At 39.1% G+C, this 21,421-nt stretch overlaps 1 gene segment (V, D, J or C); it reads right to left on the bottom strand.

The window, feature by feature from the left end:
- Nucleotides 1-13,867: 13,867 nt before the first annotated feature.
- Nucleotides 13,868-15,319, bottom strand: LOC137099626 (Ig kappa-b4 chain C region-like; the record flags this gene model as incomplete). The annotated part of the segment is given in 2 exon segments: nucleotides 13,868-14,337; nucleotides 15,139-15,319. Coding segments are annotated over 2 exon segments (507 nt in total), but the record flags the coding sequence as incomplete, so codon positions are not given.
- Between the last annotated feature and the right edge of the window lie 6,102 nt (nucleotides 15,320-21,421).

Consider the following 21,421-nt stretch of genomic DNA (forward strand, 5'->3'; position numbering starts at 1 on the left):
CATGCTGCAAATATTTAAAGGCTTATTACAGCATAAAAACGTAACCCACATATAATCTGAATATGAAATATAGAGTTTCACTGTTTGTAATTTGATGCTCTTCTACATAAATCGGTTATGAAATGTGATCTTATCTTCACCAAGTCAATGATTTGAACTTGAAGTAAAGCTGCAGCCATTGAAAACGTGATGCTTTTTGTGTGCGGTGTGTCCGCGGTGTCCTGGTGCCGTCAGGGACGCAGTGTGTAGAATTCAGAAAACGGCTCCTTAAATCCAACCTGCAGTTCGTCTTTTCAGCCAGCAGGCGACGCAAAGTGTCGTCCTCGTCCTCAGTCCACAGGACTGAATCCTCCTGTCTGTGGATGCATTAACATCTTGGTGAAAACTAGTTTTAAATCTGATCCATCACACAGCTGCTGTCATAACCCTGTGTGTATGTTGACTTTGTCAGATGATGTGATGGACATAAGATGTCCTATAGATTGTGTCTCTGTCTCTCTAACGTGGGTTAGGACGAGATTACGTTACTGTGTCATACACGTTCATAAGCAACTAAACTGCTAAATAATTATGAAGGAACAATTGATATTTGGATTATAACCCACTGCCACATGTCTGAAGGTGTGAATGGATCCATTTACCTACAGACACGTGGACACTTGTCCATCACTCTACCGGAGTGCGAGGCTGAACGTGCGCTGTCATTAACATCTAAGAGACAGTTTCCAGCGGTCAAAGTGTCTCTGAAAGCAGGGACACAGGCAGCAGCTGTTAAAGCACAAATCCAGAAACTCCTGTAACTACAGCAACTTTCAGACATGCATCGCAACTCTGACGTCATCTTGTGCGAACGAAAATGTCCAATCATATACTGCGAGCCTCCTGCTGCAATGTCTGTGTCACGCGCGTTAGGGCTCTGTCCCGGATCGTTGGGAGGATGAAAAGCTGATGTTCGTGTCTCTCAACAGCTGCTGAAGCAGAGTGATTGACCCTTTTTATTAGTTACACTGTTTCCCAAATGTAAAACACGTTGTGATCGAGCGGATTTTCACTCCTGATGACGCGTCTCACTCTGTGAGCTACAGGTCTGAAAGGCTGGATCCTCCTAACGATGTCCGGAGAACATGAACCACCCAGTCTCCTACTATCTGTCTTTGAACAGAGACATTTTATTGTCTCTCCTTCCTGGTTCCACACTCTGTTGTCCCAGTAAACTATTTAAGGTTTGGTCTAGTTTCGGTTTTCTCGTCACCTTTGTCTTGGAGCTGGAACTCTGAGTGTAAGCTGAGCGCCACCTACAGACCGTATACTGTCATCACGTCATCCCGCGGGACAAGAGACCAACTCACTCGGCAGAGACCGACACTTTCAGTGGCTCCATCTCTAGTTGTGTCTTTACTTGGAATTGACATTGTGTACTTCTAGCACCTCTGGAAATAAAACACACACAGCAGTGTTTGTGTTGTTCTTAGAGCCTGAACAGGTGAAACTAAAAGTAGTTTGTCAAACATGAAAAATGAAGCTGCTTTCTGACTATTATACAGTTTATGTATGTTTGGCCTGATGGTTGCAGTAGTGGAAGCATCACACTCTGACCACACTTGTTGTCATGGTGATCTAACAGCTATAAAACTATGATGTCAGAGATCAGCCTTTAAGTGAACTTTACTTAACAGTTGCAGATCTTTAAAAAGAAACAAGTATTTCCTGTTTAATTTAATTTTATGTTAGTTCTTTTCAGTCTTGCAGTCACAGTTTTTTATCTGGTTCAAATCTAAAAACTGGACAATACAGTCTCTTAGTTGAAGTAAAGAAAACCACAAACTGCAGCTACAAGTTATTTTTATCCCACAGTCTCATGAATAAATAGATGTGTCTGTGGTTTTCTTGTTACTTCCTTGATGTTCTCTAAAGACAGATGGTTGGACATAAAATGGAGGAAAATGATGTGGATATTTCTGATAATCCAGACAGTAATGAAGAGGAGCAGACTGATTTTCAGCTACAGGAAGGAGGTAAGTGGGAAATAATCACTAACCAATATAATTAACATATTGTTATTTATTTATTAAATCATAATGACACTGATGATTTATTAGCTCCTTAGAGTGACTACTGAACGTAACATGCAGGTCTCTGGACTGTGAGAAGAACCTGGAACACACGGAGGAAACACACACGTGCACGGGAAGAAGATGCAGACTCCACACAAAGACCACAGCCACTTTGAAGCTGTGTGTCTTCCAGCGTGCAGCTACTGGTCCTACCAACCTGCCCCTTTATTTTATGTTGTTGCTTTTGTTGCTCTTTTCTTTTGTGTTTCCACTTTCCACTCACCCCAACCGGTCAAGGCAGATGGCCGCCCACCCTGAACCTGGTTCTGTTGGAAGTTTCCTTGAGATGACTTTGTTGTGAATTGGCCCTATATTAATAAAGTTGAATTGAACAAAATTATAATTTGTAATAATCATCATTTCTTACTAACCATTATGTTGTGAACATATCATCCTCCACTTAGTAGTTGATGCTGTTGTCATTTCCTCTATAAGATAAATACACAGGTGACACATCACATTTCCTGAGTCAGAAACACGTCTTATTTTTAGTTCAATAAGAGACAGGAAGCAGCTTTGGACCAGTAGAATGATATTAATACATAAAGAGCTGCAAGTGAGTGAAAACCTTACATCTTAACACAAGGACGAGAAAACCTTTAAAAACTTTTAGCTTTGTGTTTATTAGGTTTTTTTTTTTTTTTTGATCAGACAAACACAAATGTATTTAAAGTATCTGCGGTTGTGGTTTTTCCTGCTGCTACTTCCTTGATGCTCTCTGTTCAAAGCCGCCTGACTCAGACACAAACAGATCACAAAGAAGTTCACTTAGTTTTTAGCTCTTTAGTTCATCAGCATGTCGACAGAAATTCAAACTGAGTCTGATCTGAAGGTGAAATATATCAGAGGAGAGAGAGAGAACATGGAGGTGGAGATGATGGAGGATGGAGATCAGTGTGATGATGTTGGTAAGTAAAAAAATGATGAATATTAGAAAAGAGTGTGAGGAAGTTTTAGGTTCAAAAAACCTCTTCACTTTTCTGGTTGTTGAAAACAAAGATGGTGATTATTGTAGTAAAGTAGATTATTAGGTCACTTGGTGTCATTTGGTTCCACTGGAGTTTAAATCTCTTTGTTTTCCACAAGAAGCTGAACTTCATTAAAGGGAAACAGCTTCAGATGTTATCGTGCCGTTCGACGGCCATTTTGTTCACCTTCACACATGGCAGCAGGCCAGTAGGTGACTTTCAGGGGATATTAGATGTCACTGTGTCCTTCACTTTAGCTACAAAAACTACACGCTTATGGTTAGAAACAAAAATGAGAAGGATGTGGACTGAGAAAAAGAGTTTGGGCTAAAATTATCAGCGGAGCAGGGGGGGGGGCATCTGGGGCTTAAGCCTTTAATCATTTCTCTAAATGACTTCAGCTCTGAGAGACTTGTTCCAGTCAAAGAAAAGGATCTACAGTCTCCTGTATGTTGGCTTGGTCAGGGTGAGACAGGGTCTGAAAGCTGATGTTCAAGACAGTGTCACAGCAAACAGGACACAAACTGCTGTCTCTGGTTTCAAAGCCCTGTGTTTTGTTGCCTTCATATCCACCCCGACCTTCTCTACAAAGACTGACTACGGCCACTAGATGTCAGCATTTCCCCTCACATCTTGATCATAACAACTGTGCCATTAGGTAGTAGGTGACCTACTAAAGCATAACTGTGGCTGTGACAATGACTGATAACCATGCATTCAATAGCATGAGAACACTGGAACACTGCTGTCAAGAAAGGGCCAACAATTCTGAAATAAATGTGTCTGTGGATTTTGTCTCTGTAGAACCACACAGTGAGAAGAAGCTTCCAGCTGGGAGAAACAGCAGTTTCAGAGTTTCTACAGTGTCTCTGGGAGTTCTGTATCTTCTGATTCTGGCTGGGATCATCACACGCTGTGAGGACTTTTATTCCATAATGTTGAAGGTTTTATTTTCTCCTAGAAATGATGTTAGAAACATGTTTCTTACAAATGAATGTTGTTGAACTTGTTAATCATTTAGTCCTGATCAGCTCTGGGCTCATCACACACAGTGTCCTAAACCATAGGATAATTAAAGACTGTCCACAGCTGCTGGGCTGCTCTCCAAGCACCAACCATTTGTCAGCATGTGAGGAGAATTCAAATCCAGTGGATTCCATCTTCTTAGGGCTGTTCCATCAGTAAACAGGCTTTGAAAAACCCACAGACGACCAATCATTTCAAAGAAACACAGGATAAAGTCGTGACCACCTAAAGCTCGAGCTGTTAGAACTTGGTTACTTTGCGTCTCCATTGATGTGCTGCAGGGCTCAGATCTTGGTCCTCTTCTTTTTCCATCTATACTACATCCCTGGGTTCTATCATCCACTCACATGGCTTTTCCCATCATTGCTATGCTGACGACACACAGCTCTTCCTGTCCTTTAAACTGAGGACTCCACTGTCTCATATCGCATTTCTGTCCGTCTCTCTGACATCTCTGCTTGAATAAGAGAACGACATCTTCAGCTCAACCTTTCCAAGACATCAGCATCAACATTGGGTCTTCAATGATTGTCCCCACTAAGTTTGCCAGAAATCTGGGGGTCATCATCAACGACAGACTGACATTTACTGACATGTCCTCTGTCTCTAGGGCAGCAGATTTGTCCTCTACAACATCAGAAAGATCAGACCCTACCTTTCTGAATATACAACCCAACTCACTGTGCAGGCTCTGCTCACACCTGGTCTCAAACTACCTCAATGTCCTCTTGACAGAGCTACCAGCAGCACAATCAAACCCCTCCAGATCCAAAATGCAGCAGTACGTCTCATTTTTAATCAGCCAAAAAGGACTCATGTCACACCACTGTTCAGATCTCTGCACCTGCTTCCTGTAGCTGCTCACATCAGGTTTAAAGCTCTGACTCTCACCTAGAACGTGGTCAAATCACAAGTAACGTTCTATTTCAACACCTTCATTTAACCACCACCTAGGTCCACATTCTCCACCACCCATAAGCTCTGTCAACAAACACCATCTTGTTTTCCTTTTAAGAAAATGTGTTAAAAAATGTGTTAGTGTTATTAAGTGTGACAGTGACACTTTAACGTGCTCAGCAAACTTCAATATGCTGTATTTAAAACACAATAATTTCATGGTTTTGATCTGTTTGGATTTGGTTTTTCCCTCCAGATATTTTAGTGACTTTGGAGAAAAATGATCTGGAGAAGAAACTCAACAACATGAGTCACAGTTCCAATCAGTCACAGCATCTCATCAAGCAGGTCCAAGGTAAAACTTCAGGATCCAACTTCACAGTGTTTCCATGTTCTCATAGTGTTTTTCTACTGTTCTAATACAAAGACAGCAGTCAACAATACTCAGTTACAGAGACTCATTGTTTCTTTGGTTTTGTGTTTCTCATCAGTTCATTCAGTCACCAAAGAAAAAGAGCTTCAATCCAGGATTGACAACCTCATCAAGAACTACAGTCAGTCCCAGAATGAAGTCAAACAGCTCCAGGATAAAATTTTATGTAAGATTTTGAAACTATTACCAAATATCATTATAAACAAGATTCACCTTCATGTTACGTTGAGACATGACAGGATTCATATTGTTGTTTTTAAGACACATCAGTCACCAACAGTCAGTTACAGGATGAAATAAAGCAGCTGAAAGACAAAATTGAAGGTGAGAAAAGTTTAAAAACTAAAACCAAAAACCAGGATTAAACTAATTTCCATGATATGAGTTAAATGTGCCTTTATGTTCAGTTGTTTCATGTTGTTGAACATTTTTCTATGTGGATATTTCTGTTGCAGGTCATCACTTAAAAATCTGAGTTTTAACTTCTTTCTAAACTGAAGCTGAAAGAGAAAAGCAGCAGATTAAGATCTTATTTTACACAGTGACACTACAGATCATCATCATTCTGATACTGAATGACATGAAATCTGTCTTTAAACATTTGTTTGACATTAAGGGAAGTTGTGTCCTGAAGGATGGAAGACATTTGGATCGAGTTGTTACTTTATGTCCACTGAGAAGAAAAGTTGGACTGAGAGCAAAAAAGACTGTGAGAACAGAGAATCAGATCTGGTGATTATCAACAGCAAAGAGGAACAAGTGAGTGTGTGTGTGTGTGTGTGTGTGTGTGTGTGTGTGTGTGTGTGTGTGTGTGTGTGTGTGTGTGTGTGTGTGTGTGTGTGTGTGTGTGTTAATGTGTGTATTAATGTGTGTGTGTGTTAATGTGTGTGTGTGTGTGTTAATGTGTGTGTGTGTGTGTTAATGTGTGTGTGTGTGTTAATGTGTGTGTGTGTGTGTTAATGTGTGTGTGTGTGTGTTAATGTGTGTGTTAATGTATGTATGTGTTAGTGTGTATGTATGTGTTAGTGTGTGTGTGTGTGTGTATGTATGTGTTAGTGTGTGTGTTAGTGTGTGTGTGTGTGTGTGTGTGTGTATGTGTTAGTGTGTGTGTGTGTGTGTGTGTGTGTTAGTGTGTGTGTGTGTGTGTGTGTGTGTGTGTGTGTGTGTGTGTGTGTGTGTGTGTGTGTGTGTGTGTGTGTGTGTGTGTGTGTGTGTGTGTGTGTGTGTGTGTGTGTGTGTGTGTGTGTGTGTGTGTTCTTTAATGAATCTGTTCCTTGTGTTTCTGACCTGCTGTCAGTTATTATAGACAATGAAAAGTCAGAATTTTGAGGAACTATAACCAGGAGCCCTGATCTCAGTTAAATGAAGAAAAGAAAAAGATGTGAATGATTCAAAAAGTTACTAGAACAGAAAAACTGAATGATGAAAGAAGAACTGATTACTGACTTTCTGTTAGGACTTTGTCACCGAGCTGAATCAGCATGAAGAGTCCTGGATTGGTCTGTGGACACAATGGTCACAGACACAGCAAGAATATCAGTGGGAATTGTTGGATGGATCACAGCCGACAGAAACGTGAGACAGATTTTCTTTCTAATACAGTGACATCAGAGTCATTTTTAAGAGCTAATAGGATCATGTTTTAAAATGTAGGGCAGTGACAATATGATCCAAATCTCTTTGGAAAAATCTTTCTATGAACTCTCTTCATCTCCAGTCTGTGATGAGCTGCAGTAACAATGAGTCAGGATTGAAACATGGTTCAAAGCTCTGGTCACAGTTCAGAGGATTGAATGTGTGTGCTGCTCTCTGTATCCTCACACAGAACAAACATGGTGGAAGAAAAACTAGCTTCAACATTTAGAGTCAAACTTTCTTGAACTTGATCTCAGCATGAAGGAGCAGCTGCCTCTTCTCTGCTCTTTAGAAAGTGAAGAACAGATGAAGGAAAAAGCTGAATATGATCATTAGTCCCAGGGATGGATTCAGAGAGCAGCTTTCCAACCACTTTTTCCTCAGAGACAAAGCTGAAAGTGATGTGAGGAAACCTGTTGACAAATGTGCTGATTGGGAGTGAAAAGTCTAACAGACAGTGACTGGGCTCAGATAGAGAAACACTACTGAACATGTGCAGTGGCTTTAAAAAGCAGGAATCAGAGCAGGAAGACACTAAATGCTGCTGGAGTCTGAGCAGAGTCACTAACTTTGATTGGAATGAATGGAGGGGGTCTCTGAGTCCTGGGCTGTGTCTGAAATCACCCCCTACTCCCTATATAATGGACACTAAGTAGTTTACTTAACACTGAGGAGTCAATTGACATTTCGGACACTTAACTGTCATTGTCACCTTTCGTCATCATTAACGGATGTTTAAAACTAGGAGCACTGCATGGGTTCATGCTATGTACTATACTTTGAGTTTTGCATTGTGGGATACTTTGACTGTAGTATATAGTGTCTTAAGTAATTATATCTACATTATTAGAAAGCATTTAATATATACAAAGTGAGATATAAATTAGTCTAAACACAAAAAAGAATCCGGAGTTTCAAATGAAAATTATTTTTTATTCGTCTCAAAGGTTCTGGGCAACAAATCAGGAGAATCCTACAGGCTGGTTTGTAGCAGCGTGTTGTGATCAACAAGGAAGATGGACAACACATGAATATAATCATGGTACAAAAAACTGGATCTGTGAGAAGAAGAGTTCCTGCTTCCTCTGATGACAGAGAGGTGTGTAGTGTTGGGATGAAGCTGTTTGTCAAACTCTGAAATGTTCTTTCTGTTTGGAAAATACAAGTTTTTCTTCATTGTTCTGACAAATAAATATGTTTTAATCCACGTTTCTATTGTTAGTTTTTACCATGTATGGGGGAGAAAAAAAAATCAACCCGAGAAATATTCCACAAAGAAATGTTGTCGACTTTGATGTGAATTAGTTTCCACAGAATCAAACTGATATTTACGACCAAATACAGTCTAATAATTAGTCCCTCTTGATTTCAATCTGCAGTCAGTAAAAACAAACATTGGCCACAGGAATAAGAAAATGAAAATACATCAACATGAGGAATTTAGGATGTTTTAAAAGATCACATCCATATATAGATATAAATATGAGTCAGGACGTAAGAACATGAATCCACAGCACAAACAGAAACACAATGACATGTGTTCAACCAAATGATTGTGGAAACCAGGCTGGTTTCTATGCAGAGGAGCTGATGAGGGAAGTGGGAACAGGTGTGTAGGAAGGAGGGGACACAGGTGGATCTGGGAGGAGAGTCAGGTGACTGAAGGCATGGAAGTCTGAGGACATCTGGTGGACAGATGGAGAACAGCAGGAGACAGACAGGAAGTATAAGTGAAGACGTGTCAGATCTCTGATTATCTGTAATAAAGTCCACATCCTGCTCAGTATCATGAAAGAAAATTTAAACCAACATATTGTCTGTATCATGTTGACCATAGTATACACTGATTTACTATGATGCCATCAGCCTCACACACACTGATGTCAATAATAGTCCACTGGTTTAGATTATTCTCTCAAAGTTACATATCACATACTGACCCATCAGTGACACCTCACAGATAGTTACCATAAAAAGTCCCACATTGAACTCACTCATCACACTCAGACGATTAAAAACACCAAACAGAGGATGATGCTCAAACTGAAGTCTGGTCTCTAATGGTCCAATAATAGAACCAGTCTTCCTAAAGAACTCTTTATATACCAAGTCAAAATGATCTACCTACTCCAAAAATACAAAACATACATTTATTTATGAAATTGTTGAGAATTCTTTATATGCAGAATATATGTTGGTGTAGTTTGAATAACTCCATGAACCTATATTGCGCAATACAACACTGTACATTTTTTGTCATTACCTTACTCTGTAGCTATTAGAGAAAGAATTCACCAGATCCTCCCCCCAAAAATTACAGATAGATCTTCATGTACAGCAGTGCTAAAATCATCAATAAGGCCCAAATCCCTGTTAGACTGCTTTTTACCCATAGATCTCTCTGAGCTAACTTCAATTATTACCTCATCTAAACCAACAACCTGTCTGCTAGACCCTATTCCAACTAAGCTGCTCAAGGAAGCTTTACCCTTAATAGATACGTTCATATTAGATATCATCAATCTATCTTTAGAAACAGGCTATGTACCACAGGCCTATAAGGTAGCTGTAATTAAACCATTACTTAAAAAACCCTGTCTTGACCCAGGTGTTTTAGCCAATTACAGACCAATATCTAATCTCCCCTTTATTTCTAAAATAATTGAAAAAGTAGTCGCAAAACAATTATGTGATCACCTTCATAGGAATAATTTGTATGAAGACTTTCAGTCAGGATTTAGAGTTCATCATAGTACAGAAACAGCACTGGTAAAAGTCACCAACCATCTTCTCATGGCCTCAGATACTGGACTCATCTCTATACTTGTTCTGTTAGATCTTAGTGCTGCATTTGATACCATTGATCATAACATTTTATTACAGAGACTGGTACATGAAATTGGGATTAAAGGAACAGCACTAGGTTGGTTTAAATCTTCCAGTTTGTTCATGTTAATGATGAATCCTCCATGCACACAAAGGTTAGCTCTGGAGTTCCACAAGGCTCTGTGTTAGGACCAATACTTTTTACTTTATATATGTCTCCTTTAGGCAACATTATTAGAAAACACTCCATAAATTTCCACTGTTATGCTGATGATACCCAGCTATATTTATCTATGGAACCAGAGGAAAATAATCAGTTAATAAAGCTTCAAGCATGCCTACAAGACATAAAGGCCTGGATGTCCCACAATTTTTTACTTTTAAACTCAGACAAAACTGAAGTCATAGTATTTGGGCCCAAAAATCTCAGAGATATGATGTCCAACCATATTGTTACACTAGATGGCATAAGTCTGACCTCCAGTACTACTCCAAGCAACCTTATTATTATTATTATTTTTGATCAGGATCTGTCCTTTAACTCACATATAAAACAAATCTCTAGAACAGCCTTCTGCCACCTACGGAACATTGCCAAAACTAGGAGCATCCTGTCTCAAAGTGATGCCAAAAAACTGGTCCATGCATTTGTTACCTCTAGGTTGGACTACTGTAATTCCCTACTTTCAGGATGCCCCAGTAACTCCCTAAAGAGCCTGCAATTAATCCAAAATGCTGCAGCAAGAGTGCTGACTGGAACTAGCAAGAGAGATCATATTTCACCTTCACTAGCTTCTCTCCATTGGCTTCCCATTAAATCTAGAATAGAATTTAAAACCCTGCTTCTTACATATAAAGCTCTGAATGGTCAGGCTCCATCATATATAGAAGACCTCATAGCACCATATCATCCCAATAGACCACTTCGATCTCAGAATGCAGGCCTACTTGTGGTTCCCAGAATTTCCAAAAGTAGAATGGGAGGTAGAGCCTTTAGCTATCAAGCTCCTCTCTTGTGGAACCAGCTCCCAGTTCAGATTCGGGAAGCAGACACCCTCTCTACTTTTAAGTCTAGGCTTAAAACCTTCCTCTTTAATAAAGCTTATACTTAGTTATAGTTATGCTGCCATAGGCTTAGACTGCTGGGGGACCCACCCCCCAATGCACTGAGCTCCTTTCCTCCTCTTGACCATCTCTCCTCTCCTCTCATCCCACAATTGTCACCACTGTATGTCATTAACTCTGTGTGTTCTCTCCCGTAGTTGTCTTTGTCCTCCTCTGTCCCCCTCTCTCTGTCCCTTTCTGCAGGTGTCCCCCGGCTTTGAAGCTGTGTGTCTTCCAGCGTGCAGCTACTGGTCCTACCAATCTGCCCGATGTTTTGTTGTTGCTTTTGTTGCTCTGTTCTGTTCTCTCTCCCCTTTCCACTCACCCCAACCGGTTGAGGCAGATGGCCGCCCACCCTGAGCCTGGTTCTGCTGGAGGTTTCTTCCGTTAAAGGGAGTTTTTCCTCTCCACTGTTGCCTATGGCTTGCTCCAGGGGGAATTGTTGGGTTCTCTTCATATATCTTTATAATCTTGACTTTATTCTGTAAAGTGCCCTGAGATGACTTTGTTGTGAATTGGCGCTATATAAATAAAGTTGAATTGAATTGAAAAAAAAAATTACTTGAATCATAGAAAATAGAATTAGCCAGGGATGCATAGTCCGGACAGTAGCTGCTGATAGTCAGCCTCAAGCTGAGACTTTAGTTCACGCTTCTTCTTCTCAGTTTGCTTTTCGGAGGGAAGTCAGTGTTGTAGTTTTTATAAACAGTCTGAAAATGCTGCTCCACATTTCCCTTCTTTGGTATAGTGATGACAGACTGGCAGACGAGGCAAACGCACCACACACTGCTGATAAAAAGTCCACCTCCCACTCCGTATGGAAGTGGTAAGTTTTTGACTTCTTACTTTGTCCAGCTCCCCCACTCATTTTTATACCCTTTCCTAAGTTTAACACTCCTGTTATGTTCGTTTCTGAGAAACAGCCTTGATGTTCCCGGGTCAATTTGACCATTTAACCATTTCAATCAATATTTAGTTCAATAATGTTCTTTACTGTTCACAGATCATGGTGACCCGTAGTAGGAGAACGGAGAATGGAAAGACATGTATGATGGTAGGAGGTCTGAAACGTATTATAGTGCAAAGTTATGAAGGGCTTTAAGAGTAAACAGAAGTTTTGAAATCAATATGATATTTGATGCAAAGCCTGTGGAGCTGTTAAAGAGGGAGTCCAGGTTATAATACAAGTACCAGAGTAGTGAAAAAGTTTATGGAGAAGCTTTTGTGAGATACCACAGAGCATTACAGCAGTCAAGACAAATGTTACCAGAGAGAAAGAAGATAGAAGTAATTTGAAGGATGAAAATGAGCAATGCTACAAAAATGCAATTAACAGGTTTTTGTGGTGTATTTAAAAATAGAACAAATCAAATAGAACAACCAAACCATTAATCTGGGGGAAGGGGAGAAAGTCTCAAAATGGTGCGTCAGTCTTATTAATATTAAGCTGCAGATTGTTCAAAGTAAACCACGATTTTATTGGATTTGAATAAATAGTGAGACAGGTAGGTGGAACAGCAAAGGCTTTGTGGATGTATAAAAGTGCATATCATCTGCTTAGAAGTGGAAGTCAATGCAAAATTCCCTGCAAATATGGCTGAGGACAGAATCTTGTTGGAGACCACTAGTGAAACCATATTGTCACCATGTGAAATGGTGACGATGGCTGCACTTAAATCAAGCAGAATGAGAATTGTTAGGAGTCCAGCATTAGCAGCCATTAGCAGATCATTAGTGACCTTAACCAAGGCCATTTCAGTGCTGTGTTTGAGATGAAAACCTAACAGAAATGATGCAAACACATTGTTGTGCTGAGCTTAAACCTGTGCTGCAACTACTTTCTAAGATGTTCGAGACAAATTGCAAATGGAATTGAACAAAAGTTACTAAGGTTGTAAAGTTTCTTGAGAATTGGAACTATAGCAGCTTTTTTAAGTCCAGTAATCAGAGTGGATAATTTGTGTAAAGTAGGGAGAAAAAGCTTCACAGACTTTAACTAGGGGAGCTGGATTGGCCCGAGCAGACACGTGGAACTCTTAGGTTTTGAGGTGAGACTGTACATTTCAGATTCAGTAGGGAGCTTGAAGGTAGAAAAAAGTGAAGAGGGGATTTGTAGAAAAATTGCCAGAGGAGTTAAGTGGTGAAACAGCTGAGGAAGCTAACTGCTCGTCTATGTTGGCAATTTTTGAATGAAACAATATCATAAATGTCTCAGTGAGCATAACAATACAGGTGGGGTGGAAGTGAACTTTGGTGCTGCTCTGCCAGATATTATTAAGCTGTTATAATACACACTGGAGATGTGGCTACAGAAAGAGTCTTTATAGACGTGGATGTGTTTTTATGATACATTTACTCGTGTATTGTGAGTATTATTGAGTCCATTTTATTGACATATTGTCACAATTTTGATAGGTGATAATATTTGTGTGAATATTTTAAAAAGTGCCACTATTTGTAGTATGAGCTGCTGACAAATATGAAATCGAGGTTCATCAGTCATTTTAGCTGAAATCATCAAATGACTAATAGACCATCATAATCACTCATAACATTATCATTACAATATTAATGTTTCTAAGGTTATTTATAATAAAGGAGGTCTTTTTAACAATGTTTCTCATCTAAACAAACTTGCACTAAGTGTTTTAAAGCAGGTTTTACAGTCACAGGTTCAATTAACTAAAAAATGATGGTTTATCATTAATACATTTGTAATTATTTATATCATAATAACATTTACTACAACATGAACTCATACTTTATTGTGTACATAATTTCCAAGAAATCACTTCAGTATGACTGGACCTAATGATACTATTGAGATGGAAACATTATTTTACACCAACAGGCCTGAAAAGAGCTGATTTGAAAATGATTTATTGGACTGAAACAATAAAAACTTTTAAAAGCAGCAAATTGTGATGAATGAAATGTTATTAGAAAGCAAGAGAGAGCAAGACAGAAAAAGCAAAATGAGATCAGTAGCAGAGTCCATGAGAGCCAGGTCAGGACTGAGGACACTGGTCTCTCCTCAGTGTCTCTGAGACCGGAGTCTCGGAGTCCCGTTTGGCCTCACAGGTCACAGAGTTCACCTTCCCCCACTGGTCTGCAGGGATCCTCAGGGTGCTGCTCCAGCTGTAGCGTCCGTCCTTATCTAGCACCCCGGGACTCCTGGTCTCCTCCCAGCTGATGCTGCCGCTGCTGTCCACCTTCCAGGACAGAGTCCAGTCTGAGGGGAAGCCCTTGTTGGCCAGACACATGAGCGTGGCCTTGCCCTTCTCCAGTTCCTCACTGGAGGGGGGCAGCACAGTCAGGGTGGGACGAACATCACCTACAGTAGGAGACACCAATCAGCTTAGAGGACAGAGACCACACAGTTGGACACCTTTACTGTGTGAGAGTGGATTTTGTCCTTGAAGGAGTTTCTGTCAGATGGTTTTTCTGCTCCAACAGTCACTGATTCACACATTGTTTCACTTGCCTTTAAGAAACCTCTCATGCAGATCAGGACAGAAACAGTCCTCATATGACCTGAGACACGTCAAACTACACTGAGCAGAAAAGAAAAGATTTGGAAGGATTTGCAATTGAAAATAATTTTAGATTTACACTAATTTTATAACATTAATTTGTACAAACATTGTTATAAATCTTTAAAATCTTATAAATGTCATAATAAATCTTGAACATGAATAGTTTGTATATTTATTATATACATGTGCTTTACTTATACTGAGAAACGAGGTAACATTAAATAAACATTTCATCATTTAATGTATCAAAAAAAATCATCCACTGTTAAAGAACATTATGTACCACAAAGAAATAACATTTTTGAAATCAGTCAGATTTTAAATAACAACCTGAATTTGAAGTCAAACTTTCCTGATTTTAAAACAAATAAATTGAGACATTTTAAAAGGTTCAAATTTGTCAACATTAAAAAATCTTTACTTACACTGAATCATTTTAACTCACCTTGAAAACATCAAATAAGAGATTTAAAAGTTAAATAAAAATGTTGCTGCTTCTTTTTGCCTTTAAGCTGTTTTACAAGTTTACTGAAACGTAAACAAAAAGTTGTGTGACCATAACTGATGTTTTAAAATATAATATTTTATCAGAAACTTACTTCCAAATTCCAGTCTGGTTCCTCCACCAAAAGTCTGCCACAGTGATACAAAGTGACTGAGGCGTCGTACAAAAACCTCTGACTGTACAGAGACACGACTCTCTGACTTTGGAACAAACAAACTCAACAAAATCAGTTGTTGGTTGTAAACATGTCTCAGCTGATATGAAAAGTTAAAATAACCTCAAAATATCTTTAATTATACATCATTATTTAGCTTTATGTAATGTTTCATTTTATAATAAGAAAAGAGTTTTGAAGATTTTTGATTTTTTTTTTTTTTTGAAAAGAAAGGATAGTGATTTTTCAAATAAGTATAAGGGCAAAAGGGACATTTTTTGACAACACAATAACACATATATTATTTTAAAATAGATGTAAATAATATTGATAATCAAGTAATTGATCCGTTGATGATCAGCCTGATCAGATTGATCCAAGTCCCTGTTGGAGTCAGTGTGATCATTTCCATAGAGCCACTTTGCATCAGCAGCACCATGCTCCAGTGCTCTGGGAGAGTTTATAGTCCTGAGAGTTGAACACTGGATGACTGACAGCTGTCCTTCATGACAACAGAAGACACAGAAATCCTCCTCATCAAAAACATGACTCTGATCTCCGTCCTCATCTGGACTCTCCTCTGCTGCTGCTTCACAGGTAAAGTCCAGAGAATCCAACTCTTCTCCTCTATCAACATCCGTCCCTCTGAAATGAAGCCCACAAAACCATGATGTTTTCTGTTTTTGTCTCTGTGTCCTCAGAGTCCAGAGGTCAGGTCACAGTGACTCAGCCTGGAGCAGTGAGCTCTGCTGTTGGGGGGACTGTGTCCATCAGTTGCAAACACAGTCAGAGAGTAACAGTTTTTAGAAACAAAACTAAAGATGGTTTATCCTGGTACCAACAGAAAGGTGGAGAAACACCTAAACTTTTAATTTATTTGGCTGATCAACGAGTATCAGGGATTCCAGATCGTTTTTCAGGCAGTGGATCACAGACTGACTTCACTCTGACCATCAGTGGAGTCCAGGCTGAAGATGCAGCAGTTTACTACTGTCATGGTGAACACTATGTCAACAGCCAGTTTGTGTTTACACAGTGAAAACTCGTCGTACAAAAACCTCCCTCAGTCAGACTGAACAGAAACTGAACTGATGCTGCAGCTGGAAGCTACTGCAGAGACTGATACAGTTCACTGAGGACACACACACACACACATACACACACACAGAGCTCGTGGTCTCTGGGACCACTGATCCCACTCTGTCCTCTCTTCTTCTGTCTTTTTTTGTCACTTCCGCTTTAATTTAGTTTCATTAATAACAGGTTTGTTTAAATCCAATGCATGTTGGTGTAAAATAATATTTCTATCTTAAGAGTTCCATTAGGTCGACTCCAACTGAGGTCAACTTGAGGCCTTGCAGACATTGCTGAGGACACACTCTCCCAACGCCATAGCTTCCCAAGATCATCACATTTCCACCTCTATGCTTCACTGTTATGTGTTGTTCAATTCAACTCAATTTACTTTTATTTTATAGTGTTATGTAGGCATCTCTAATCTTTTCATGAGCTCTGTGTCTCTTTGCTAAGATCCAAACACCAGCTCAGAACTGGTCTCTCCTCAGTGTCCCTGTGACTGGAGACTGGGACTCCTGCATTCCTCCACTTATTTGCAGGGATCTTCAGGGTGCTGCTCCAGCTGTAGGATCTGTCCTTCTCCAGCACCCCAGGACTTCTGGTCTCCTCCCAGCTGCTGCTTCTGCTGCTGCTGCTGCTCCTCTCTGGAGGGGGGCAGCACTGTCCTTTTATCCTAGACAAATTTATCCCACAGCGAAAAATAAAGAAACCAAACCTAAACTTAAAAAAATATTGTTCAAGTTGTCTTATTAAAATATTATTATGTGATTGTACATATTTAGGTCATGAGGTATATTTAGTTTTTCAGTAAATCAGTGAATTTGTGATTCAGTACCACTAATTCAATCCTTTATTTCCTAATTTGCCTTTATGATCACAGCTGAACCTTTTCAGTGTTGAAATTGCTAATAATTTGGATTTTATATCCCTCTATGCTGATGATGCAGTTCATTATTTTCTATATGTTTGATTGTTTTGTTGTGGTATTTCAAATCTTATGCACATTCATTGCATGTACCTACAACAACAGTAGAGTCCTTAGTCCCATCTGTTATCATTAGATTTAGTTCAATTTAACTATTAGAAAGTTTGTTATAAAATCAAAATCTGGGGTCAATTCAGCAAAAGGTATTGACAGTATTAACATTCACTACTATTAGTCATTTGCTATTAGTCTGTACATTGACTCTATGTGGTATCAGGAGACAGACGTTCATCATTTCATTCCAACATAACTACAATATCTGTAACATACAGCCACTGTTTGTGAATATGCACATGAGTACAAACAGTATACAGCATGTACTAAGGCCTTTCACTGGACAATACAGTTACATATCTGTGGCTTTTTACCACTGTTCACCTCACTGAACTGCACAGTGTAACAGTGTATTAATAGTATTGTTATTTTACTTTTTTACTTTGACTGTATTAATATCCTATTACTTTGTGTGTATACTGTATTATTATGTGACGTCTACTGCAACACAAAAAGTTCCCTTTGGGCATTAATAAAGTATCTACTACTGTTTATTACTAAACAAACAATATGATGATGATGATATTTAAGTAATTTTTAACTTTAAACTCACATTGAAGAAAATCATTTTTTTTTACAGTTCAAATTACTGGAATATGAAGAAACTTTGAATAAACTGGATGAATTTGATGGACAGATCTTTATTATCAGCAAGCACAGAAAAAAAAATGTTAACATAGGCTGGTAAATATTGAAAAATTATCAAGGCAGTGTCGCAGAGAGCAGAAGCAGGTTAAAACCAGTTAAAGTCCCAGAGAGTTAGATCAGAACTGGGGACACTGGTCTCTCCTCAGTGTCTCTGAGACTGGAGACTGAGAGCCCTGTTTGGCCTCACAGGTCACAGAGCACAACTTCTTCCACTGGTCTGCAGGGATCCTCAGGGTGCTGCTCCAGCTGTGTCCACCCTTCTCCAGCACCCCGGGACTCCTGGTCTCCTTCCAGCTGCTGCTGCTGCTGCTGGTGCTGCTGCCGTCCACCTTCCAGGACATGGTCCAGTCTGAGGGGTACCCCTTGTTGGCCAGACACATGAGTGTAGCCTTCCCCTGCTTCAGCTCCTCACTGGAGGGGGGCAGCACAGTCAGGATGGGGACGACTGGACCCACTGCAGGAGGAGACAGAGAGACAATATGAAGAAAGTTGATACAAAGAGAAAATAAACTCCACCCTGTTGGTTGCAGCAGAGGAGGCTGCTGGTTCTGTTGGTCTTTTCCTCAGGTTGGATCAAACTGGTCTTCAGTGTTTCACTTCCCTCTCTGAGCTCAGTAACCATGGCAACAGACAGGCATCACTGCTGAACCATGGCAACAGACAGGTTTCAGTACTAAAGACAAAAAGTTTCCAGCAGGAAACTGACTTTAGTTTCATGAACAAACTTCAACATCAGTGTTCAAGGATTAAAATGATGCTTTGAAGCAGGAGTGTGAGCTTTTTATTTCATCTTTGACAATTTTTAGTTCAAACCAAATCTCATTAATATTGGTCTCCTCATTTACTAATCTTTGACTTCTTAAATGATCAAATCCTGTCAATAATTGTGATTTATTTCAAACATGTTACATGATTTTATATGAAAATTGAGACAAAGTGAAAATATTATAATTCATTTCTATGAACAGAAGTTTTACTTGTATTTACTTGTAAGAATCTAACAGCAAAAATCTGGAATAGTCAATGCAAAAACAACAACAACAAAAAAAGAAAATGTAACCTACCAACTAAAAAACATTAAAGCCTGTATTTTTCAGACAACAGAATACAAATTCTAATTTAATTTGAATTCATATAAGTCAAAGGTATTGAACAGAAACTGAACTGATGCTGCAGCTGGAAGCTACTGCAGAGACTGATATAGTTCACTGAGGACACACACACACACACACACACACACACACACACACACACACACACACACACACACACACACACACACACACACACACACAGCAGCTGAGGGACATGTTACACACCACTACTTTATATATATCATTGAAGGGTTGCTAAGCTTTATATCTATAGAGAAGGTTTTTTAAACTCCCATTTTCCATCTGCCTTATGGAAACATTTCTGAAATATTTCTGAGAGCAGTGAACAGTTTAAACAGTTTTAGCCTTGGAGACACCGAACCTCATTCTCATAGTATCTGATAAATGTTAAACCGGCAAACATCATCTCTTCACTGACACACAGTCTGTGTTTCTGCCCTGAATAAGAGGAGTCGACATAAATGAAGATAAATTTACTGTCTTTCTATTAGTATATGATTTTTTTCAGTGTCTACAGTCTTTATACATTCTATTGTACAAACATATATAAACACTTTGTCCCTCATTTCTCATCTTCTGTCTACAGTTTCATTCACTGCACCGTTGTCACAATACTAAATGCAGTGATTCATCTATCATAGCACAGCTCTGTAACTAAAGGCATCTTCTCCTCAGCACACTGTAAACCACCACACAGGAATATTCCAATGGTTGTGGTAATGGTGTCCAATGGTAATGGTTTTTTATATTTATATTTTCAATTTTATACAATTTAGGTCTCATTTTGTAGTTTAATGAATGACTTCATGATGGAAATTGTCTTGTATTTTTTTTTTGTGTGTGTATATTAAATCATTAGTTTAGTCACATAATAAAATGCTAACTATAATAAAGGGGAGTGTTGAATTAAATGTGGACCCCCAGCCCAGACATGTAGAGTACCTCACTGCTTTATTCAGACTTTATGGCTTCAACAGCTGCAAATAAAAGTTCTTAATGTCAAATGACTTTTCAAACCAAGAAAAGTAAAAGAGCTGGAACTGTTGATTTTCACTAAAAAGAATACAGAAATGATAATTTCAGAACAATTCATTATATCCACTAAAGCCACTTGTATAAATTAAGTAATCTCACTTAAAATAAATTTCAATGTAATGCTCTTTTTCATCAGTTAATAAAAAACTGATGAGAATGGTGGTGGTACCGATCATTGCTGATCATGTACATGTAGAGAAAACATTAAATATCATTTGAACTGGCAGCTGTAGCTCACTTGGTAGAGCAGTGGTCCACAAACCACAGGATCCCTCCTGGCTACATGTTGAAGTGTCCTTGGGCAAAACACTGAACCCCAAGTTCCTCCTGGTGGGTCAGGAGAGCAGCTGACATGGCATCTGCTGTCACTGGTGTTTGAATGCTTGATTGTGAAATAACACATTATATAAAACACTTATAAATATAAAAGTGCTACATAAACAGACCATGAACCATTGACGTTATGTTGCCCTTTAATTTCATGCTGATTTTACACAATAGTAAATACATTAAATGTGAAGCTCTGCATTTCAATGTAAATATCTTGTATTTGGATTAAGTGTTCCCAAACTTTACACAACATACTGGTCAGCACTGGGAACACTGGTCTCTTCCCAGTGACTCTCAGACCAGAGTCTGGGATCTCTGTTTGGCCTCACAGGTCACAGATTTCTCAGGGTGTAGCTGCTGGTTCTGTTGGTCTTTTCCTTAGATTAGATCAAACTGGTCTTCAGTGTTTCACTTCCCTCTCTGAGCTCAGTAACCATGGCAACAGACAGGCATCACTGCTGAACCATGGCAACAGACAGGTTTCAGTACTGAAGACAAAAAGTTTCCAGCAGGAAACTCTGACATTCACTAGTTAAAGTCCTGCTGTAATTAAATTAGATTGTTAGGAAGAATGAATATACTTAACACAGAGTTCTGGCACCAGCATCACATAAAGTTTTAAAGACAGAGGACCCCTGATGGAACCTTGGGGAACACCACCTTATACTGATGCTCCCTGATAAATGCAATCATCCCTGAAAAACAGCGAACAATATTGTAAATATTGTACATCATGAATTTATAAATTGTTGCACATAAAACCCTTTCATTGCTTCCACATTTTCACAAATGCTTATTTCTGATTTAGAACAGTGGATGTAATTAGTTTCTCATGGAGAACTGTCACTAAAACACCAACACAATGCTTCAACGCTGTTGCACAATTCTCAACAACTATTTACTGTACATTCGACTTGTGTTTGAGCAGTGACTGTCTGCTTATTGTTTTATATGTTCTTTAATTTTAAACTTGTATCTT

The sequence above is a fragment of the Channa argus genome, chromosome 1 (genome assembly GCF_033026475.1).
Source record: "Channa argus isolate prfri chromosome 1, Channa argus male v1.0, whole genome shotgun sequence".
NCBI lineage: Eukaryota > Metazoa > Chordata > Actinopteri > Anabantiformes > Channidae > Channa > Channa argus.